General features: G+C 49.7%; 2 protein-coding genes across 4 annotated transcripts in view; one reads left to right on the forward strand and one right to left on the reverse strand.

Moving 5' to 3' along the window:
• The window catches only part of LOC116792237 (high mobility group protein HMGI-C-like), a 51705-nt gene extending 42414 nt beyond the window's left edge, over positions 1–9291 (forward strand). For all 3 annotated transcript variants that reach the window (XM_032699035.1, XM_032699033.1, XM_032699034.1), the window contains exons 2-6: positions 725–832; positions 1404–1490; positions 1943–1990; positions 3393–3483; positions 6509–9291. In XM_032699035.1, the coding sequence (XP_032554926.1) occupies positions 743–832; positions 1404–1490; positions 1943–1990; positions 3393–3483; positions 6509–6594 (402 nt within the window). In that variant the 5' untranslated portion in view covers positions 725–742 and the 3' untranslated portion in view covers positions 6595–9291. The remainder of the gene's footprint in view (positions 1–724; positions 833–1403; positions 1491–1942; positions 1991–3392; positions 3484–6508) is intronic.
• A 3406-nt stretch (positions 9292–12697) lies between these two features.
• Positions 12698–21494, reverse strand: C11H3orf18 (chromosome 11 C3orf18 homolog). The gene is made up of 5 exons (XM_032699036.1): positions 21434–21494; positions 17717–18102; positions 16346–16371; positions 14633–14762; positions 12698–12801 (listed from the first exon to the last, which is right to left on the reverse strand). Exons 2-5 carry the CDS (start codon positions 17948–17950, stop codon positions 12721–12723), a joined length of 471 nt encoding a protein of 156 aa, XP_032554927.1. The 5' UTR covers positions 17951–18102; positions 21434–21494; the 3' UTR covers positions 12698–12720.
• Between the last annotated feature and the right edge of the window lie 198 nt (positions 21495–21692).

Consider the following 21692-nt stretch of genomic DNA (forward strand, 5'->3'; position numbering starts at 1 on the left):
TATGTAGGAAACACTGAGCCTCATGTAGGACCAGAGGTTGAGTGCTCTGAATGGGGCCAGGCATCTCTCCAGACAGTGCCTGTTCAGTCAGTGATTAGGAACAAACTCTTGAGGGGCAGCTCCAGAGCCTGACTTCTTAGAGTTTGTACCCTGATATGTGTTCTCTCAAGCATCCTCATGTAAGGCTCTCTTTGCTGTGGACTTTGGTCTCAGGATTAGCTTTGCTATCTGATGATATGGGAGCTCTGAATGAAGCTTTGCTCTTGAATGGTGCATTTAGAACTCACCAGCACCACTTTATCTCCCACCTCCTTCCTCTTCAGGCAGAGGAAGCCTTCAAAGAGTGGAGTTCAGAGAGCTGTAGACGCTGATTTTGTTGGTTCAGATGAAAGTGGCCAAGGAGGGGAAAGGTAGATGCAGGTAGCAGCATGTTCTGTGCCTGGGGCAATCAGCTCCTGTGGCCAAAAGCCTCAGAAATCTGAGGAATATGCCAGGTGAGAGAATGGTTCTAGAATGTTTATAAAGCACAGTTATGCTTCTAACAGTCTGCTGGGTCCCAGACTCTTCCAGCTGATAAAAACAATAGCAAGCTGTCATGCCTGGTTCTCTCTCACCACTTCAGCCTTGCAGGTAGAGGAGAATCTGTAACAAGGTAGGGGAAAAAAAGACACTATTTTATTTTTCCATGGACTGGGAAAGAAACCTGTTGGATTTTAGTCTGCAGACTGTGAGAAGTGCCAACATGAGCAACGAGAGGCCAGAAAACCCTGTCTCATCTGCACCAACAGAGGGCCAGAAGAAAAAGAGGGGAAGACCAAGGAAGCAGCCACAGGTGAGGGTACATCATCTGAAGAGGCTGCCTGAGGATGCTCTGGCATTAGCCTGGTGGGATTTGCAGGCAGCCCTGGGAAGCAGCTCGCTAACAAAGAACAAAGTGTTCTGTGGTAAATGTTATTGGTGCTCAGGACAGCAGCAGGATGTGCACCCTGGGGACTCTGTCACTGCCCCAGCTGTGCCTCAGGCGTGACAGGCTGGGACAGTTCAGGCCAGGGACCTTGTGAGGGGAGCTGACCAGCTCTCTGTTCTCAGACTGGGCTCTGTGCTGTTCTGGACACCTTTAGGTCACCCTGTTTCCACATCACTAGTAAGACAGAACAGAGGAGGCCTCGTTCCAGGAACCTTGGCCAGGGTTCTTGGAACTTGCTCATTTCCCCAGCCCAAAAGACAAAGGGGTAGGAGTATTGCTGTCCATCTTCTAATGCACCTCACAGCTGGAAAAGCAGAGACAACCAGCTGTTTAGTGATCTGGGTGCTATTATTGGGGTCCAAGACACATCAGAATGAGAAGCTGTAAGTTGTTCCAGGGATCATCCTGCTTAAATGGTTTTCTCCTTTTATCCCAGGAGGATACTGTGGAACAGCCATCAGAGACAAAACCACGAGGAAGGCCAAAAGGAAGCAAGAAAAAGACTACTCTAACTGAGGAAACTGTAAGAGTAAATGGCTTATGTTCTTTTATGGAGAGAGAGAGAAGCTGACTGTCCCTCTGGAAGCATTGCTAGAGGGACAAACAGGGAGGTTTCTCTTTGCTTAAAGATATAGTGAAAGTTGCCCCTGATTCAGCTCAGCTTTAATTGCCACCGTTGGACAAACCAGTTATTGTGGTTTTAGTCCTAACTCACCTCCCTGCCCTCCTGTGCTGCCACTGCCTGTTCAGCAGCTTCCTTCCAGCATTACTCCTCCACCACTGGCAAATAATCACAACCAGCGTAGTCTGGCAGGTGTTTCCTCCTCAACTGTCCTCAGCTTTTGCTTTTTCTGCCACTTGTGAGACAAGACCTTTATTATAAAGGTCACCTTGGCCAAGCTAAGCACATTAGTCACAGTGCCCAGCAAATATAAGAACTGAAAATTTTTTTTCCCCCCTTTGTTTTCAATAAAGGCAGAACCTTCTGCTGAGAAAAGGCGAAGAGGGAGACCCCGCAAGTGGGTGAGTGTGGTGTTCAGTCCTCTTTCCCTTCTCCAGTCACAGATTCTGGGGAGCTTCCAGTTGTGTTTGCTCTTCTCAGGCTCTCTCTCTGCCACAACATTCTGTCAGCCTTGGTGGCCTGGAAATCATTAGGGAAGCCCTGACTGCCTTCCTGATCTCCTTTAAGGTTCAGCTCCTGAAGAGTTCTGAGAGCCCAGGAGAGCTGCTGTGCTAAATTCAAGATGTACTAGACTTCCATAGTACTTTCCCAGGCTTGGAATGTTAGACCAGAGATTCCATCCTTTCTCAGATTGAGGGGTTGTCTTCCCAGGAGTCTTGGAAGACTAAAGTGTTTGCTTAGCAAGTCAGTTTGTCTCAAAAGAAGAAACTTAAAATTAAGCTAAAAGAGAAATTTGATGAATATGGAAACTTTGAGTCCTGCCAGCAGGAGGCTCTTTTATGCAGCAAACAAAGGATTAGTAAGAATCAGTAGCTGAAAATAAAACATTTCAGGTGTGAAAACAAGATGAAAGCTTCTAATCAATAAGGACATTGAGTCCTGTTATCTGTTATCTGTCATTAGGAGTGCTTAAAAACCCCCACAACAGCCACAAACCATTATTTAGTATGTATCACAAAAATTGCTAGGCTCAAACCCAAACCTAAGCCCATTTTTGTTATCTTATTTACATACACTGAGTAAGGAAATTTGGTGTGTTACCAGCACTTAAACCAACAAGATTTTCAAGTCAGAATCCTCAAGCTCTCTGGAAGAGCATCAGAGGCAGAAATGGCTGTGACTTAGAGACCAAAACCTTACCCAGGGAGTTCTGCTGGTGTCATCCGTGGACAGGCAAATCTCAATGACAAGCAGGACGATCTAGAATTTTTAGTTTCAAAACAAATCATTCTGACTTTGGTTAGTGAAGCATTCTGATGTTTCAGTTCAAAATTAAACAGCTGAAGAGGTTTTTTTTTTTTGGGGGCGAGGCAAAACCAAAGCAGAAGAAAAAGAACAGCCATTTGGTTTTTAATCGTTGGTAGGAAAAATGTTGGTCGGGACAGGGAAATATCCTGAAACAATGAAAGTATTCCCGAGGATGAAAAAATTTCTCCACAGTTGCATAAGGGGCAGATTTTTTCCAAGTGTTGGGCCAAGGCTGGTAATATGGTGGTTTATTATGGATTCTGACAGGGATTCAGAGCCACTTGTGAATGTGTGTGGACACTACATGTGCTCTTGCCTATGTTTGGATGTAGGAATTGGCAAATGGATGTGCTGTCAGGGCTGCACAGTCTTATTTAAATAACACTGATCAAAGGCTTTTGCTCAGTGTATTGTGTATTTGCAATTTTCTCTCTCTCTCTACCTAACTTTATGTGGGGAGTTTGTTTGTTTATTTTTGGTGTTTTTTCTTTGTAGCCTCAAGCAGTGGTCAAAGAAGGAGAGTCTCAGGAAGGAGATCCTCAGGGAGGCGGCGACTCGAATTTGAACTCTGCACCAGCCACCCAAGGTTTGAAATTAGATAATCGTAATTACACGAGACTAAACTGTGCAAACCATGCACGTACCCCCAGAGCTCTGGCACTGGCTGCAGTCATTCTGGTAAATCCTGCAAACAGGAGGATTTGGAAGGCTTCCAGGCACATTACAACAGGAGGGGTAGCACATTCCTTCCATCTAATTCAGTTGTGACTACTTCAGCAGAAGTGGAGGCAGAAAAGAGAAATGGGAGGAGAATCTATATGTTTATCTTTCCAAGAAGTCACATATCTGAGGTTCTGGCCACTGTTAAGGGTGGCTCAGTGAGGTTGTCTGGCTGTGTTATGTGCAAAGTGAAAATAGCCTATCATGAATGTCTTGCCTTACTTGGGAAAAAGAGAGTAGATGATCCCTTGGTGTTTGGGACATGATAGCATTCTGGATTAACTCCAGCATGCCTCCATGATGGTCCTGCTCTCTCCTTCCTGGCTTGTCCTCCTGGCAGTGCTCTCTGGCAGTGCTGGCACTAGCAGAGGTGCATCAGCAGCACAGAGAACAATGGCACTGGCCAGTTTAAGTTGTCTAAGCTTCTCTGAGGTGAGATCCCAGATAACTGTTATCCCTGTTGTAGGACTGTACAGTTGCACCACCCAGAGCCCCAGCCTCACCTCAGCCCTGGGGAAGTACAACCCCAAGTCCAGCCTGTACCGTTCAGGGCCGTTTCTGAGGTAGATTCCCAGAAAACTTGTGTGTGGCCGAGTCCTACCTTCAGTGAGCCTTGTAGGAAGCCATTCATTGAATGTTCTCCATTGAGTGGGAGGGGGAAGGGAGCAGCAGCCCAGGAGAGGCAGATGCTGCCTTGGTGTGCCATGTGGTCCCGCTGCCGTTAGCGCTGAGCGTGCGAAGCGAGCGAACAGACACCAGGCAGCCAAACCCAACCTCAGTTTCTTAGAAAGTCCCTGGAAATGCCACATGATTGAATGCCAGGGGAGTTAACCTCAGCTGCTCAATTCAGTTTCCTCTGGGGCTCCTGCTCCTGTATCACTTCCTGCCACGGAGCCGGGCGGTGACATCAGCGGAGCCGCAGGCTGGCGGGTGATGAGCTCACCTCCGGCCCCTCTGAGCATCGCCCCAAACCACAGCCACTGGGGGGACTTCCTTCTTCCTTTCAGTTCAAGTGGGACCAGGAGCAGTGACAGGAGGAATCTGTTTCCCTCCTGCTGCAGTGAGGTAGCACCAGATGTGCCGGGATGGGCGGATGCTGCGGTTGGCAGGAGACAGTCGTGCAGCACATGATAGTGCAGCCCAGAGCCCTGGGTGAGCTCAGTGCTGGGGGTGGAGAAGGGACTCCTGCAGTTGGGGAAGGTGTGCACTTCTGTAGGAAAACAGCCAGCTAGAAAATCAGTGGGAATGAGCATGTGGAGTTTGAAACCTGGCAGTCCTCTGGGAAACTTCTTAGTGGTTGTTACTTGCTCAGGAGCTTGAGATGGAGTGGTAATCCTGGCTTAAAACTTCTGACTGAAAGGGGAAGCTTGCTGTTCTGACTTACTGGAAGCTATAGATTCTGGGGCTTGTTTGCAAGCACAATGCAGTTGTAGCAGCTTCCAGACAGGTAGTTTTTGGATTAACCCATTCTGTGAGTCTGGGTTTAACGAAGATGTTACACGCCTGCAAGTTTTTGTGCTACTTGTGCAGGAGCTCAGCTCTGAGACTTGTTAGCAGGAGTCTGTGTTCACTTAATGATCTTCTGCCACAGCCACAGCCAGAGCTTTGGTCACTGAGGGGTTTGTTGGTTTGCTCTTTCCTTCCAGGTGAGGGTTTTTGAGGTGCTGCACTAGGGAGGGCAGGGGAGCATCCACGGGCTTGCCCATCCTGCAGGTTGTACACTGAACAGCCCTGAGTGGGAAGGAGATCTGCCCTGGGCTTTGTGTCTGCAGCATTTTGATGAATTACTGAAATAAACACTGACTGCCTTTCAGTCAATCTGGTATGGGGAAAATCAAGAAATAAGAAGAGCTGGATTAGAAATGTGCAAGATTTGCAAGCCTGCCATGGGGCAGAGAGCTATTTTAAAGCTAGCTGTATTTTTTGCCATGGCTGGGGTTCTAGCTCTGTTTTTCCCAAGGCATTGGTTATGGATGACTCCAAGTTATCCAGGAGCAGGCAGGAGTTTTTTAATGGATCAGGCTCTGTTGTGTTGCTACCTGCAGATGCTGCCAATCACGACTGTGGTGTTCATGTTTTCTGTTTGTCTGAGTCAAGAAGCTCTTTTCCATGAGTACCACTGCCAAAGGACTGATGAACCTCATTTCACAGCCTTGTAAGCCAAAAAAAGCAGCTGTGGTTTTTCCCAATAACTGTGCTTGGCTTAACAGAGTATAGGTGTGAGAGGGAAGGAGTTTGCTTTATGGCAGAATTTCCAAGACCCAGTACAAAGCCAGAAGCAGCCTTGGGATCTTGCTCCTTTTCGTCCATCTTTGCTTCCCTGTGTTCTTCTCCATGCACTTGAGATGGAGCAGCTGCAAACTTCTATGTCTCTTTGTTCCCTCTGCTGCCCCAGTGGTCCCCTCAGCTCTCCTGAAAGCCAGGGGTTACCCACAGGTCACAGCAAGCCTGTGTAGCCAGAAACATTCCCCATTCTCAGACAGTTTTCAGCCCTTCTGTGCCTCTGCTTGCCTGGTGTTTGACTTTGGGTGGGGCACTTCTGGTACTTTGTGTCCAATGAGGATCCAGGGAAATACAAAGCTGCTCTCAGCAGAGGTTGATCATGAGTTTGCACAGCAGAAAGCAGACATTTTCACACAGACTGTCACTTCTGGGTTCTCAGTAGCCTCATGCTGAGCCCTGCTGCCAGGGAAGCCATTTGTGTCAGGAGCTCCATTTAGCCTGGAGTTGATACAAGTGCAAAGGGAATGTTGTTTTGAAGACCTTTGGTTGTTTGGGAGTGGATTCTTGTCACGTTTTAACCTTGCACTGGCTCTGTAAGGGGCACTTGGGCAGCAAGGCTCCTGGACCCAGAGCTCTAACCCTCTCTCTCCCATGATCTTTCCCTTTAGGCATCACTGGAAAACGTGGTTCCAGGCCCGGCAAAACTGCTGGTTTTAAGAGACCTCAGAGTACCATCCCTGCCACAGCTCAATAGTGCCACCTGTTCATGTCTTACTGAAGCCAGAGAACTGGAAAGCAAACAGGATTTTTAATGTTGTATTTCAGATTTTTCCTTTGTGATAATTTTGGCCAAGCTCTCTCTCCTGTTGTCTGCTGGCTTGCTTACCCCAAACACCCAAACAGGGATTTAGGGGGAGAAACAGCAAATGCCTTGTTGGAGAGATGCCTTTCACAGTTTGTAGTGTACCTTTTATGAGGATATTAATGTTTCTTAAAAAATACTTGGATAACCTGGTGCCTTACCCTGCCACAGACTGCAATAGTTCATCAGAAAGGTGATGTTGACTCAGCAGTGCAGATATAGGAAGGGAAATCGATTTACACAGCTAATTGCTCAACTTGTATATCATCCCACCTCTGGCAGACTGATGGAGGAATGCCAAGAGTTATGTTTTGCTCAGTTGCCCATAGGGGTTGCATCTGGAAGACAGCCTTTGAGTCCTTTCTTGGCTATATCAGAAAGAAAAACCTTCAGGCCATTTCCAGTGCTGTTGCTCCAGTGGTCAGTAACTTGGATGCTTCAGGGCAAAACTCACACCCCGATGTCTTGTGGGATTGATTCTGAAATTTGTACCTCAACATGATCAGCTCAGGGCCATCTCTTATAACTTGCTTTTGGCCTGGTGGTGCCCCCCTGCCGAATTTGATAGCAACTCCGAGTGCACAACGGTGCTTACAAGCTTAGTCACAGCCACTGGATTTCATCCCTTCAAAGGAGTGTCTGTAAAGAATCAGTTACACAGAAGTTACTTCCTTGCAGAGCCTCGGGATTCAATTTAAATTAGCTCTGTCTTCAGTCCATAGCGTGCATGTGGGGGGTCCTCTAGTGTCAGCCATGCAAATAAAACCTTGTGATAGTTTGGCTTTGGGAGGCAGCAGCAGCCAGGCAGTTTGAGTGTGGTGCTGGCTGCTCTCAGTCTCACACTGTTTGCAGATTTGTGCTTTTGGTGTCAGAGCTGAACTTGTTAAATACTTAGGAGTTGAGGGTGTTTCCAGTATCCAGTTGCAAACAGTGAAATCCCGGTGGTATTTTCCGTCTCTCTGCCTGCCTATTAAAGGGACAAAGTGGGTATTTCAATTATCTCTGACAGGATGTAAAATTGGCTAGCTTAACGGTGTTAAATATTTAAACAGAACATAATTGGCTTTAAATTTATGGTGGTGTATAGCAGAAACCCATGAAATGGCAGTATATATTGAGCTCATTTATTATCCTTTCATCAGAGTTCTGTTCCTTTGGCAAGTATTTATTTAACACAAGAAAACGTATGCAGAATTAAGAGGAAGGGCTGATAAAGAGATAAGAGGGAGGAAAAGTGCCTTTTTTTTTCCTAGGTCATTTTGTCCAGTCCATCCAGTTTAGCAGTGATAAGAGTCCTGATCCCATTAATTCTGCTTAGTAGTGATCAGAGTCCTGGTCCTAACTCTGCGAGCTTGGTGGTCACAGCAGAAAACTGCATCAGGGATAACTTTTGTGCCTGTGCTACCAAATAGCAAAGAAATCAAGGACTAGCTGGATTAGATCACAGGGACTGACCTAAATCCTGTGCTGTAGGATAAGCTCTGCTGCCAGATGTGGGGAAGAGTTTGACTCCTGCTGTGTGGATAAATCCAGGTGGGACGTGACACATGTAAATCTGTAACTGTTGATGTTTACATGAGAAGATGCAACTGGTGTTTCCCTGAAATCGAGTGAGGGAGCTGCTGCTCTTCAGTGGACGCACGAGTTCAGCTGCTGTTCCTGTCTGCATTCAAAAGCCACTCCAGTGGCAAACCAAAATATTTTACCAACTTCTGTACCTGATTTTCAGGTGAATTGGCAGGTTCAGTACTCTGCTTGCAAGGCTGTACTGCGTGTTTAATTAACCACTGTTACCTGAGAGCAACACCTGTCACAGTGTGAGACTGGAACTTGAGCTTCTCCTAAATGGATTGGGGATTACATCTGTGAGAGACTCAAGCTTTTCCTGTGCCATCAGTCAGACCATTCTCAGCTGGTGGCATGGAATAGGGGTGGAAACTGCCTTGGCTAGACAGTAAATCCATCTTCTTTAGGTCAGCAGTATTCCTCTAGGAATGCATACAAAGTACTTGTCTTAAAATGTTTGATAAAAATCTGGTCTTTGCTACCTCTTAATACTTTGTTGGAAAGCCACAGTAGAAAACACTTCTCCATAAAAATGCAGGTGCTTGAGGAGAAGAAGCAGAATTCCACACTGTTAGGGAGCTACTGTGTGTAGTTGAAATCCCAGTCCATAGCTTCAGCTGCCATGTTTATGCAGACTTAGAACGGAAGCAAATGCCTATGAAAGGTGGGCAGAATTCCAACCATCTTCAGAGAGCTAGGATCTCACACTGGATTACTTGGATTGTCTTTTTTGAAATGTTAATCACTTCTTATTTTTCATATTGTTAGTTACCTTTTCTGTGTAGCCAAATCCTACCTCTGAGCAAATGCATTTCAAGTGGTTTTTAAACTCAGGCAGTTTTAGTCTCACTTGGCCAAAACTAAGAGGTCATGACAGTTGGTCAAAACACAGAAGATAAATGATGTTTGTTATCTAGCAAAGTTGGGAAGTTTCTCATAAATGGTTTTGGTGAAGGCATAAAGAGCGTTGGCAACTTGAAAATTAGCCTTGAAGTTTGTTTGAAATAAAGGTGTGAAACACAAGCCCCTTGGACTTCTGCTTTGCCTCCTCCTTGTGCAACACCCTCAGCACACATGCACATCACCAGACAAGGTGAGTGGCTCTTGATCAGAACTGGAGTTTAGGGGGTTATAAAACAAGATTTGGTCATTCAGGAGCACCGATGTGAAAACAAGAAATGAGCATGAGGAATCAGACATGGAGGAGAACAGAAAGGCCCCTATGCCCAAATGTGGGTACCTAATTCCATCCTCTTATCTATCTTGGAGGTTTGATTGCAACACAATCCGAATCTGCTTCATGTGCACATCCAGAAGGCTCCACAGTCAAGTCTGTTTCCCCCCCACATTGTTCTGTGGGCTATACAGGTATTTAGCTTTCCATACAATTAATTCTGTTGCCTCTTCAGTTAATCTGACAGCTCTCCTAACTTAGTGCCCAGCTTCGGGGCTGTTGGCCAGAAGGTGAGGCAGCAGCAAATCCAAAACACGCAGACAGCTGTGTTTTGGTGTCATCATCACAGTGCCATCATGGAGCTCCTGCTGCTGCCAGCTCTGCTCACCTCAGTGCTTATGAACCCCTAGTTTGTGCAGGAGTTCAGCTGGGTAAAGGATAATATGGCAAACAGACAAGTTGGAATTTGTCTTTTTGTACTCTGGATGCCCAGGACTGGCTCAGCTGGAAGCTCCTGCTCTCCCCACTTCTCCACCAAGCCTTCCTGAAGAGGTCTGAGTTTCTGTGCTGCAGGACACTAAACCCTGACCCCTGCACAGCTTCCCCTTCCACGTTTTTCACACTTAATTCAGTTTTTGAAAGAGCAGGGGAATTCAGTGCACACAAATTTTACCAACAGATACTGAGGATCCACTCCAGCAGTTTTCTGCAGAAAATGCAAATGATGCGGGGGAAAAAAGACAATCACACCAGATTTTCATGTAAATAGTTTAATTATATTTCAATGCTTAGAACACAGAAACACTTGAATTAAATTACATCATAATGCTTCTGCTAAATTATACATACACTCCCAAGAACTGTGAGAGGTGCTATGGAACTAAAAGAATACTCCAGTACAAGCCCAGCAAATACCCGTAATATTCTTTTAGCCTTATTATCTGTACTTTAATCTAAGGGCAGTCATCACAGGACACAAAGCCTACCATCACAGGAAGAATGTCTGGAGAGAATTCCTCTGCAGGTGTGTTTGTTGTACAAGGTTTATCTCGGTATTAGCATGGAACAGGGTGCAGTCTTTGCACCTGAGCTGGCACATGCACTGCTGGGCAGCTCCCAGGGCAGCACACGGAGCTGGGGGAGGAGCACTACGTGGGCTGTGGGATTGAGAAAACAGCTCAGCTTACACTTGCCTTTTATTGAGTTTAAAACAACCAATTGAGTTCTGATCCTAAGATTTCTGGGAGAAGCACTGCGATTTAGGATGGCCGTGCACCCCTGCTGCCCCTTGCATCCCTGTCCTGCTGCAGAACAGAGCTGTCCACTCCCAGTGAGCACCTGGAGGAGGTAAGTGTGTGTGTGTGTGTGTGTGTGGAGAGATGCTTGTTTCTCAGCTGGTCATGACCTCTGGGACGACCCACAGACAGCCCAAATTCTAAGGGCTAATCTGGATTAAACTGAGTATTTGTACCCAGGCACCTTCCTTCCAACAGCATCCCTGGAGGCAAACAGCAGCAGCCCAGGAATGGCTCCTGCCAGGTCTCCTGGCTTGAAGGATGGGCTGTTTTCCACACTCCCAGTCCTAATGTACTCCCAGAACTCCCTAGTTTTTACAAAGACAGCAGGATAGTGAAAAGTTGAAGCAACTTAGCCCTGCAAAGCTGCCATGAGGGCAGCTGTGTCAGTGAAGGAGGGAGGGCTGGTAAGGAGCTGTGCCCTGCAGGGGTCAGTGGCACACACCCAGGAAAGAGCCTGCATTTGATGAATATGGAAAAAACAATCACAGTGGGGAAGGAAAAAAAAATATTTGGGAGAACAAAAACTAACTGGCAGGTCCAGACTTGCAGCAAAGCACATGATACCTGAATTGCCATTCTGAAACATCCCCTTGTATAAAGCTTTGGATCTGCATTCAAATTTTGGCTTGCCCTGATTCTGCTTTGACTGTGGATGGAATATGATCTGATTGACAAATGCACGTACCAGAAAAAGATCAGGAGGGCTCAGGGCAGGGCTGGGCACTGGTGCTGGGCACTGCTATGCTGGTCTGCAGCCCTTGGGGCTGGTGCCCACCAGCAGAGGACAGACCCCACACTGCACTGCCACATGCCAAGGTGGCCAGAGACCCCTTTGCACTCTCTTCCTCCTGCAGCCCTGAAGGATGCACAGGCAGAGAGATGCTTCAGGGCTAAGGGAAACTCCTGGCTTACCTGTCTAGTCCCACCTACCTGTTCCTAGCAGGTGACATGCATGAGCAGAGGCTAACACAAAGCTCTGTGTTCCCTTCAGCAGGGAGAAGAGAAGGCTCTGACTGCAGATCCTGGCAGGTAAGGAAGTACAAACCAGCTGTCAGTCACCTCTGGAGGCAGCCATGGAGCTGTTGTAATGTTCGAGCCAACACATGTTTTTCTTTATTTAAAAGAAAATATTTCAAAGCTTAATCTTTTTTTCTGGATAACACTCTGCCCTGTAGAAACTTCCCTGAGCCAAAGCAGGAGGGGATATGAGATACTGGAACCCCAACTCAACTCCTCTATGTGGCCCAAGCACTGTTATTCCTAGTTCAGCAGCACAAAGTCACACAGCCAGACCCTGACAGCCCCTCCCTCTGGCTGTGTGAATTCCACTCTGTCTGTACAACAGCCCTGATTTGGGATATTCAGCCACTTCCTCAGTTAAGATGTAACCGGCCAAATGTTCTCTGTTTCACTTTTTAAAGCTAGCAAATTCCCTACACTTCAACATCACCCTGGGTGCTCCTTTATCAGCAGCCCACACACCACAGCAGGGATAAACCCCTGGTGTGCCCCAGTTACCACTCAGCTCTCCTTGCTCAAAGGGGCTTTGCCACCAGTCACCCCCCTGCCACTCCCAGGACCTGCCAGAGCTGTGGTCACTGCACAGAGAGGCTCATTCATCGCTTCCCTTGGGGCCTGGTGACACAAAGCCAAGGGGGAAGGTGTCTGACATGTGCACCTCTCCTCCTTCCCTGGCCCAGAGAGCCCACACGTGTGCTCTGACAGGGTAATCTACACAAAGCAGGCGCCGTTCCGAAGCACAAAGCCTGGCAGGTGGAATCAGCCAGCGCCAGCCCAGAAACGGGAGCTCGGGACCTTTCAGTGGGAACAGACGCACCAAAAAATCACCACTGCCCTCACGGAGGGTTTGCTTCCCAGAGGGGTGGTAACGCAAACCCCCGGGGTGCCCAGCGGGGCTCAGTGGCTCGGCCGTGCGGGCGGGAAGTCACTGCTCTGCTCCTCGGCGCGGGGCAGGTGCTGTCACGCGTGGATGGCGTTGGCCACGTCGGTGAACACGAGGCGGCTGGGTCTCTGCACGGCTCCCTGGCCGGCCAGCAGCACCTGTGGGGGCAGGAACGGGTGAGAGTCAGCACAGCTGCCCTGCCTTGGCACTGCCCTGCCTTGGCACTGCCCCTCCTCAGCACGGGCTGCACTGCTGGACCCGGGTTCATCCCCTCGGGGGGGCTGCCTGGCTAACGCGGCATTAGCGAGGCTGTGACATGAAAATACAGCAGGCTGGGGAGTAAGGCAGCACATCCATGCCAGGTGAAAATCCCCACATCATTGGATTACTGGGTCTCCCTATTTATGTATACAAGGCAGCATGAAAGGACTTGAGACATCAAGGAGGCCTGGAAACATGCCACTGCCTGAACTCGGGCTGTTGTTTTAGACTCTCTCTCTCTTATTATGTTAAGCCTTTAAACTCTTTTACTTTCCAAGCACAGGTATCTGCGTTAGCAAGCTCTGGAGGGATCTGAGGTATCCTGCTGGCCAGTCCCTGTATAGGAAGGATCTGCTTTTACTGTACTAAGGTTACTTCTGCCCTTATAATTTCCCCCCTCTACTACCTGCAGGGAAGTCCCCTGTGTGGACTAATAGAGGGATCTGATGTTTTCCCAGTATGTGCTACTCTAAGGACAAGATCTTTTGCTTTTATACAACACATTTCTTGGTTTCCCAAACCAGCATATTCTATAGGCTCACTATCTTTTATATTCAAACATACAGATCTTCTTTGTCCTCTTCAGCAGCCTGGGTAAGGTCAAGGTAAATATTTTATAATTACATTTCAATTTGTATCTCCTCTTTCCCTTTCTGCCCACACCAAGCTTGCTACAGATTATCTGAAGGTGTAAAGACTGAGAATTGTTTGGGAGAATTCCTGCTCCTGGACAGGAAAAACAGGGGAAGACACAGGCAGCACAGAGCAACTGGTGAGGCATTCAATAAAGGAGAGGCTGTATCACTGGCTGACATGTACCTGTTCCAACCATCCCTGCTGGCTCTTTCAGAAAGGCTTTTTGTGTGGTGGAGGTGACAGAGGGCTTCAAATGATGGTGAGTAGCCCTTCTTCCCTATTTCTCCTACTTCCTGCTACTCTGGGAAGGAGATGTCCTCTTGTCAAAGGCCCACCTGGACCATTAGTCAAAAATTATGGGCCAAAGTATCAAGCTCTTTCTAACTCACAGATGTAATAAGTCAGTGGTCTCTCTGGTAATCTCTCAGCACACTGCACACCTTGGAGCACTCAGAAGGGGTCAAAGCTACTTCTTCTCTGACCCCAAACTCAAATAGAAGACCCTGCTCCCTTCTGTGTGTCTGAGCCAGGTGTGCTCTGTGCCCAGCAGGGCTGGCCTGGAGGTGCAGACAAGCCCAGCTCTGCTGTGCCCCAGCAGTGCAGGCTCTCTGTCTGTGTTCTTAGGGCTTCCAGCACAGTTAGCTCTTATGATTACAGGCTTTCCCTCAGCAAGGCCTTGTTCCACACCTGAATCCTTAGGCAAAGTGGGGATAGCTGGGAATTGGGTGGAAATTACTTGCTTTTCAGGGCAAGGGCAAAGGAGCCCTGTCTCCCAGAAAACTACATTCATCCTACTGTTCCCTTGTGGTGCCCTGGGTGATAAACTGTAGTAAACTCACCCTTAATTACTCAAGTTACCCCTTTCTCTCTCCTACTTGAGTAGAACCAGCACTTTGTCTCCCCAGACACTTTGTCCTAGCTGCCTGACTCCTCAGTCCATCCTAAGCACTCCAAAATGCTCAAGTCTCCGGGGCTGGCAGAGGTGAGGAAGTCTCCTGAGGTCTTAGTTTACAAGCCCCCTCCCTCTGTGTCTGTAAGAAAAGCAGTGCAGGTACCTGTGGCTGTAGTAAGAGATTCACTGGTCTTTCCTACCTTGCTCTGTGATGCCTGGGAAGATGCTGCATCTCGCCCATGTTCCAACAGCTCCTGCTCCAGTTCATCCTGTTCCTCAGTGGGATCAAAGTTGTACATGGGCATCAGCTGGTGCCGTAGCTTCTCCAACCTGCCCATGGGAGGGGAGGGAAAAGGGTTGGTTGAGAAGAACAGATGCTCAGGCTGCCTTCCCCACCCCACTCCCGAGGCTTTCTCCAGGCTGCTGCTCCTGCTGCACAGGATTCTGCTCCTGTGGCTCCTGCTGTGTAAGGGCTGTGACCTGTCCTGCAGGGATGAGGAGAAGAACCTACTACACTCAGCGGGCAGGAGTGGAAGACACCCAGAGTGCAGTTACAGGGATTAACTGCCACCACTAATCAATGTTGGCAGGCGTTTCACACAGAGGAATCAGACAAGGATTTAAGTTCCCACAGACCTTAAAAGATCAAGCACAAAAGAGCCAGTGGAACATACTGGCTGGGCATCTTGTGACTTCTCCCCTGTCCCTGTGCCCACAACAGCCTGTCCTGCCATGTCACACTGTCTGCCAGCAGCAGGCCACTTCTTGCTCCAGTTAAAGTACCTACCAGTACTTTAACTCCAGGGCTGAAGTACATAAAAATAAATAGAAAATAATAAACAATTAATAGAGAACAGGAAAGAGGGAGATCCTCACAGGAGGCTGATGCCTGCGGACAGACTGTTCCTGCTCTTGTATCATTGCTGCAAGAGACAGAGCTGTGAAGTGTTACCCCAAGGAGTTTCCCTAAGTACTGGGCAGCTCAGAGATGGATGGTGGGCATGGTCCTGGGAAAGCACTGAGCCCTGCCTCAGGCTGTAGCTGAGTTTTGGGGGGTGGCAGAGGGAAACACACAAGCAGTTACTGGCAGTGTCACCACAAATATCTATTTTGGCAAGTGTGAGGATGACACATTCTTTCCCTTCTTCTAGATGGGTTTGCCAGCACAACCATTATCTCCAGCAGTGCTACTTTCACAGGCCAAGCATTAGCTGCTCCTGTGGCAGTATCCAGGCCTGGGCTGCAGGGTCAGGCTTGGAAATTTTATAGTGGGCAGCAGCTCTTCTTGAAATTCTGTGGCCAGGCCAGGCCTGCCCCAAGGAATCAGGTAGGGAGGAGGTACCAATGGATCTTCACTGGTCCTGCTGTCAGAGACAGAAGAAACAAGTCATGTGTCTCCCTGCATGCTGCTCTCCTCTCTATTTTCAGCTAGAAGCTTAGCAAGGAAATTAAGATACTAAGTCTTGGGCTAGAGAGCTGCATCTCTGCACTGTGCTGCTGCCAGCTGCTGTCACTGTCTGGGCTGTTGGAAAACAGGGATCTGGGAACGGCAGAAACCTGAGATTCACACCTTTCATGACAAGAGTTCCCAGCTCCTTTACACACCCATAACTCTTTCCTCTGTTTTGGTGCATCTCACAGATGAGGAGTGAAGAGTCTGCAGGATCCCCAGCCTCCTCCTGCTCAACCTTATTTTCCTTCCAAAGCTGTGGAGGAGTCTTTGAAGCTCTGGTGTCAGAGGATGGGCCAGTGCCAGGAGTGCAGTGTCCCTGCCTGTCCCACACAGCTGATTCCTGCAGCCTTGCTCTCAGACAGCCCTCATTTATGCCCTCCCCATCTCCCTGTGTCCTTCCCAGCTCACTCTGGATCTTGAAGCACTGAGTTCCCTTCAGCCAACAACAGACATTACTTACCTCTTCCTCTTCCTGATATACAGAACCTGAAGGAGAAAGAGAACCACCATTACAACAGTCCTGGCAGGATGGGGAGCAGCTGAGAAGAGAAATTTTGGGCACAGGGCACACAGAAGGGTGGTGTAGAAGGTTGGTGTCACTGTGCACCAAAGCAGGGGGAAGGGAGAAGTGACAACTGGAAATGAAATTCCATGTGGATCACTGTGAGCTTGGCAGCACATCATGTGTGGCACTAAGTGCTCGAGTGGCCTGTTATTAGGTGTGTTAGTAGGAGTAAGAGTATTAGGTGTATTATTAGGTGTAGCTCAGCACATTGCTGTGGCTGCAGGACATATGCTGCAGTTTAAGAGTGGATGGAAAAGCTTCCCTTTGTGGTTTTCATCTGTAAAAGTGCTGCTACCCCCTCCCCAGCAGAAAGGGAAGAAGCAAAGAGGGCATGCTCAGGGACTTGCCTCGGTCAGCCGGAACGAGCGGCTGCGCTGGGAAGAAAGGGAGGCTTTGGGCCTCCACAGCCTTGTGCTGAGAACTATGGACGCTGGAGGTTGCTCTTGGGAACTTATGACCGTTTCCAGGTTTTCTTAGGGGCTTTTGGAAAAACTCCTCCCGGGGCCTGCAATGAAATTTTGCAGTAGGCTCCTCTGCTGGTTGTGTTAGTGAAGCCCTTCCTCGTACGAGGAATGGGAGCTTGCTGCTCCCTCCTCTTCTCTGTTGGCAGGGAAACGATCTGGTTATATATCAGAAGAACAACTACAGCATTTGCACTGCCTGTTTTGGGCCCGAAACTGTGGTTTCTGAAAGCTGCTGCCCACAGCATTAATGGCAAGGTTAGTGACACAGCAAACCCTCAAGGACAGATACCCAGCAAGCACAGCCTGGGACGTGCAGTCCAGAGTGAGTCTCGCTAGGATGGATTCAGGCCACTTCAATTCAAAAACAATTACCCCATGTCCACAGGGGAGATCAACATGGTTTCAACAGTCTGCTGTAAAAGGTAATTTGTATGAACTTTCTTGCAGGTCCCCAGTGTTGACAAGGTTTAAATCAGTGCAACTGTTTCAGGTAACAAGTCAGAACAGAATATCTGCTTTGTGTTCTTTTAATTGAACTTCCTATTGCTATGAAAAATAACTACATAAGGCTTCTCCTAGGCCTGCTGGGCATCCTGTTTGGAGACTTCAGGACCTGCAGAAATACTGGAGCACTGGATAAAGGCTTTAAAAAGAAAGGGATCTCAGGAACTATCAATACTTAGCAGTTCTGGGTGAGTCTTTAGTAGAATGCAAATAAATTATTCAACCCGAATCAGTCCTAGAACCCCTTGCCACCCTCCACCCTCAAGAGACAGAGGATTATTTAGCTGGGCTCTCTTACCATAGCAACAGCCAACCCAATCACAGTAATGATCCCAAAGGACAGCAGCATCGTGCTCATGCCGGCTCCAGTGCTGGCCACATCTGGGATTTTGGTGCTGTTGAAGCTGGTAGTCTCAGGGCTTATGGTGGCTGTTTCTGGCACAGTCACATCCAGAGCTGTCCCTGGGTCTGGCCTGGCTGTGGTGGGGGTGCTGTGATACAAGTCGTGCACAGAGGGTGAGCTGTAACTCATCCTGCCCGCTCTTGGGAGCTCCTGTCACCAAGCTGGTGTCCTCACCCATCAGAGTGCAGAGCTGCCCTTCCTGTGGAGGACCCTCACGTGAGAGCTGTCCTGGAGCATCACCACTGATGGCTTTCCTTCATAGGAACCACACTGGATTCTGCCTAGGAGAGAATGAGAACAGATGAACAGTGCAGAGCTCTTGGAGATGGGCACGGCCTTTTTCCACAGTTCCCCAAATCACCAGGACAGTTTCTGAATGTCGACTCAAAATAAGAAAAAGATTTTTCGGGGGTACTGAGAGCCCCCAAAGCCATGCCTGATTCACTTGAAGTCAGCAATAACTCTCCCCTCACTGCTCAGCTCTGCCTCCTTGCAGGCACTTGGCAGATCCATGTGGGGACAACTTCAGAACCCCTGTCTTTGGTCTGGCCCAGGCTGAACCAGGTGCTCTCTATCTGCCCCAGGAGATACAGCATTTTCCTGCTTCTTCTCTTGGAAATTTTTGTAAAGTTACACATATCAATGGGAACATATCCAATAAAATGACACTGAGCTGTGAGGCATCCATATCTCAGGATGCTTTTTATTGAATCCAAAGTAGGAGCTCCTTGTTGTGCTAGTCACTGGTGACATCCCATGTGCTCTGGAAACTGTGGGTTGCACTGGTCCCCCATGCTACTAAAGACACTGAGTATTTCTCAAATCCCCCAGGCAAGAACCCACTCAAGCTTAGTCATGCTCTGGTAATTATCAGTATTAATTTTAAAGTTAGTCCAATTTTGGATTGGAGTTGTGAAATTTGATAGATCTATTCATGCTGAGAGCATAAAAGGCTTTAATTGCTTCAGGCTTCTATTGTGCAAATGATCAGGAGTTGCAAAATGCTGTGGGATGAGCCTGTGGAAAGTATTTGCACACTTTGTTTATAAAACCTCTGTATATAACATCATGGAGGTGCTTCCATGAAAATGCAGCTAACTCTGGAGCAGAGCTGACCCCAGGAAGTACTGTAGCAGTTCTCTGGTAACTTCTCTGCAGTTTAGCAGACATTACATGTCTGGGCTGGAATGCAGCTGGGACAGAGGGGTTAATGAGCTCTGAACAGAAAAAGATGTGCCTGCAAAGAGAAATGAGCCATTGTTCTGCCCCACTCTGCTCTATTCCAGGCAAGGTTACTGTGCAGTTCCCATACTGTGATGCCTTACTGCTGCCCACAACTGCATTTCACAGCGTGATTAACATCTGTCACTAACTGCTGAAGCAGAGGAATCACACCAGGAAAGCAGCACCAGGCTGCCCTGTGGTCAGTCAGCAGCTGGAGCAGCCACCTTGACTCGTCCTGCATCTCCCCGAGCAGGTAAATGTCTTGCCACACATGCAGGGTTTGTCTCACAGGTCCCTGAGAACAACTTTGTGAAGCAAAGGGGGATTTTGAAGTGCCTGGGAGAGTGTGGGAACTGTCAAACTCCCAAGAGTTTCTAGAGAAAGGTGAGTAACAGCAGTTCTGGTCTGGTCCCTCCTAAGGTCGTGCTGAGTCACGAGTTCATTGCAGCTGAAAGGGACTGTGTCCTTCACTGACCACCAGACCATGGGCACCTGCTTTAAACCACCTGGACATCCCCAGCCATCACTGACCACAGCAGAGCTCAGCTGCAGGGGACACTGGGGCACGAAGGTGGCAAGTTTGAAATCAGTATCACAACAGCAGCAGCAGCACCTACAGCCCAGCAGGGAAAGGGAAGGAATTATTGAGCAGATCAAGCAGCTGCTCAGACAGAATCCATCAATCTGTGCTATTCAGGGAAAGTCTCCACGATGATAATACCTATTTTTAAAAAAGCTGCTACCAAGGAAATAAAAAATTGAAAAAGTGAAAGGAGTGAAGCAGGCCCAAGGGCTTTGCAGAGAGCTTTTGCTCTAGATCATGAACAGCTCCTGAACTTTAGAAACGAGTTAGGCCTTGAGTTCAATGAGGTGTCAGTTTTGGAAAACCAAAGAAGTTAGGCTAGGTTAAAATGAGCCAACTGAAAATCTGGTCTAGTGAGAACAGGGGCTCTCGTTCACACTCCCGGGGTCCTGTTCATGCTGATGATTCCCAAGCCCACAGACCGAGCTCTAGAAGCAGTTCTGTATGGAAGTTTTCTGACTTAGCTTAGACAACCAGGTCCAGGTCCAGGTGGGAATATTTCTGTTCCCAAGCCCCCTTGTGGTCCAGGTTCCAGAGGGCCAGATAGGGAGGCTGAGTGCCAGGATGGCCCAGGGCCCACGCAGTAGAGCTGGGGGTGGATGATCTTTCCCACCACCTTCCTTTCCCCGTTGTCACTGGAGTGCTGGAAGTTTGATTTACAGGCTGGGCATACTCCAAGTCTCTGAGGGCTTTAGGGCCAGAGACAGATACTACCTATCACTGGCAGGATTTAGCACAGTCCATGCACAAATAGAAGAGCAACCAGATCCTCAGCTGCTGCGAGCTGGCATTGATCCATTGCCTGCACCAGCAGAGCTCCTCACACAGCCAGGACTGCTCTGTGCTGAGCTCTCTGCTGGGTCTGGGAATAAGGAGAACGCATTTGTTTCTCTCCTAAGCCAGCATTTCCAAACTGATCTCTGGTGGGTGCTGCGGTGGCCAACACATCTGAGATGCAGAACACTGTTTCGGGCACTAGCTTGAGGCTCTTCTGAGTCTTGGTTTTAGTCTCTCTGTGCTGCCCTGTCATTTCGGGTGTGACAAGAATAGAGGTTTGTGTCACGGGGATGAAGACGGGTCACGGTGTCGCTGGGTGAAGAAGGCAAAGATTAACTCGCATTTTTCCTGCGTTACTTCACCACGATGAAGTGGCTCTAGTAATTCTGCAGTGCAAGCGGCGTTGGGTTGCTGTTGGCAACGGGATGGGGCTTCCCCGTGCGTGAACTTTTGGCTTCCTCTCCCTCTGCCCCAGCGCTGACCAGGCTGCAGGGCAGGGGGGAGCCCCGACCCGTGTTCCCGCTGTCCCGGGGCTCCTCCGCTGTCGCCCCCGGCTGTGGGACAGGGGCCACGCTCCCATCCCGCCCCGGCGCGGGGACCCTCCCCAGCAATGTCAGCGCTCTCTGACCCCGCACTGACACTGGAGCAGCAGCGCCCGCCCCGTCCCTGTCCCTGTCCCTGTGCGGGCAGTGCCCCCCCGGGGGCTCCATCCCCGCGGGCAGCCGCTCCTTCCCCATCCCGGGAAGGAGTTCCCAGGCGGATAACGGGTCCCGCGGCCCTTCCCGCTGCCCGGGTGGTGCCGGCTCAGCCCGGGGCTCGCCGCCGGCTCCTCGCGCGGTGCCGGTGCCGCCGCCCCGCCGGGGCTCAGGCGAGGCCGAGAGGCCGCGGCGGCCCCGCTGCGCCCGAGGGACGGGACAGGACAGCGCGGCCGGACGCCCCCGCGGCCCGGCCCGGCCCAGCCCGCCCCTCCCCGCCCGCGGAGGTGCCCCCGCGCCGGGGCGGCAGCGCCCGCCGGGGCCGGCACTTACTGCGCGCTCCCCGCCGAGGCGTCCGGTGCCCGCGGGGCGCGGGCGGAGCGGCCGCGGGGGCGCGCCCGGGGCCGCGGGGGCCGGGCCGGGCCGCGCCACACGGCCTCGCGCGCGCCGCCGCTGGCCCCGCCCCGCCGCGCGCTGCCTCAGCCCATTGGCCGGCGGGCGCGGGGCTCGGCTCGCGGTTGGCCAGCCCGGCTGTCACTCAGGCGCGCGGCGGGCGGGGCGCTCGCGAGGCGGTGGGAGCGCCGGGGACGCG

This window comes from Chiroxiphia lanceolata, chromosome 11 (genome assembly GCF_009829145.1).
Source record: "Chiroxiphia lanceolata isolate bChiLan1 chromosome 11, bChiLan1.pri, whole genome shotgun sequence".
Classification (NCBI taxonomy): Eukaryota; Metazoa; Chordata; class Aves; order Passeriformes; family Pipridae; genus Chiroxiphia; species Chiroxiphia lanceolata.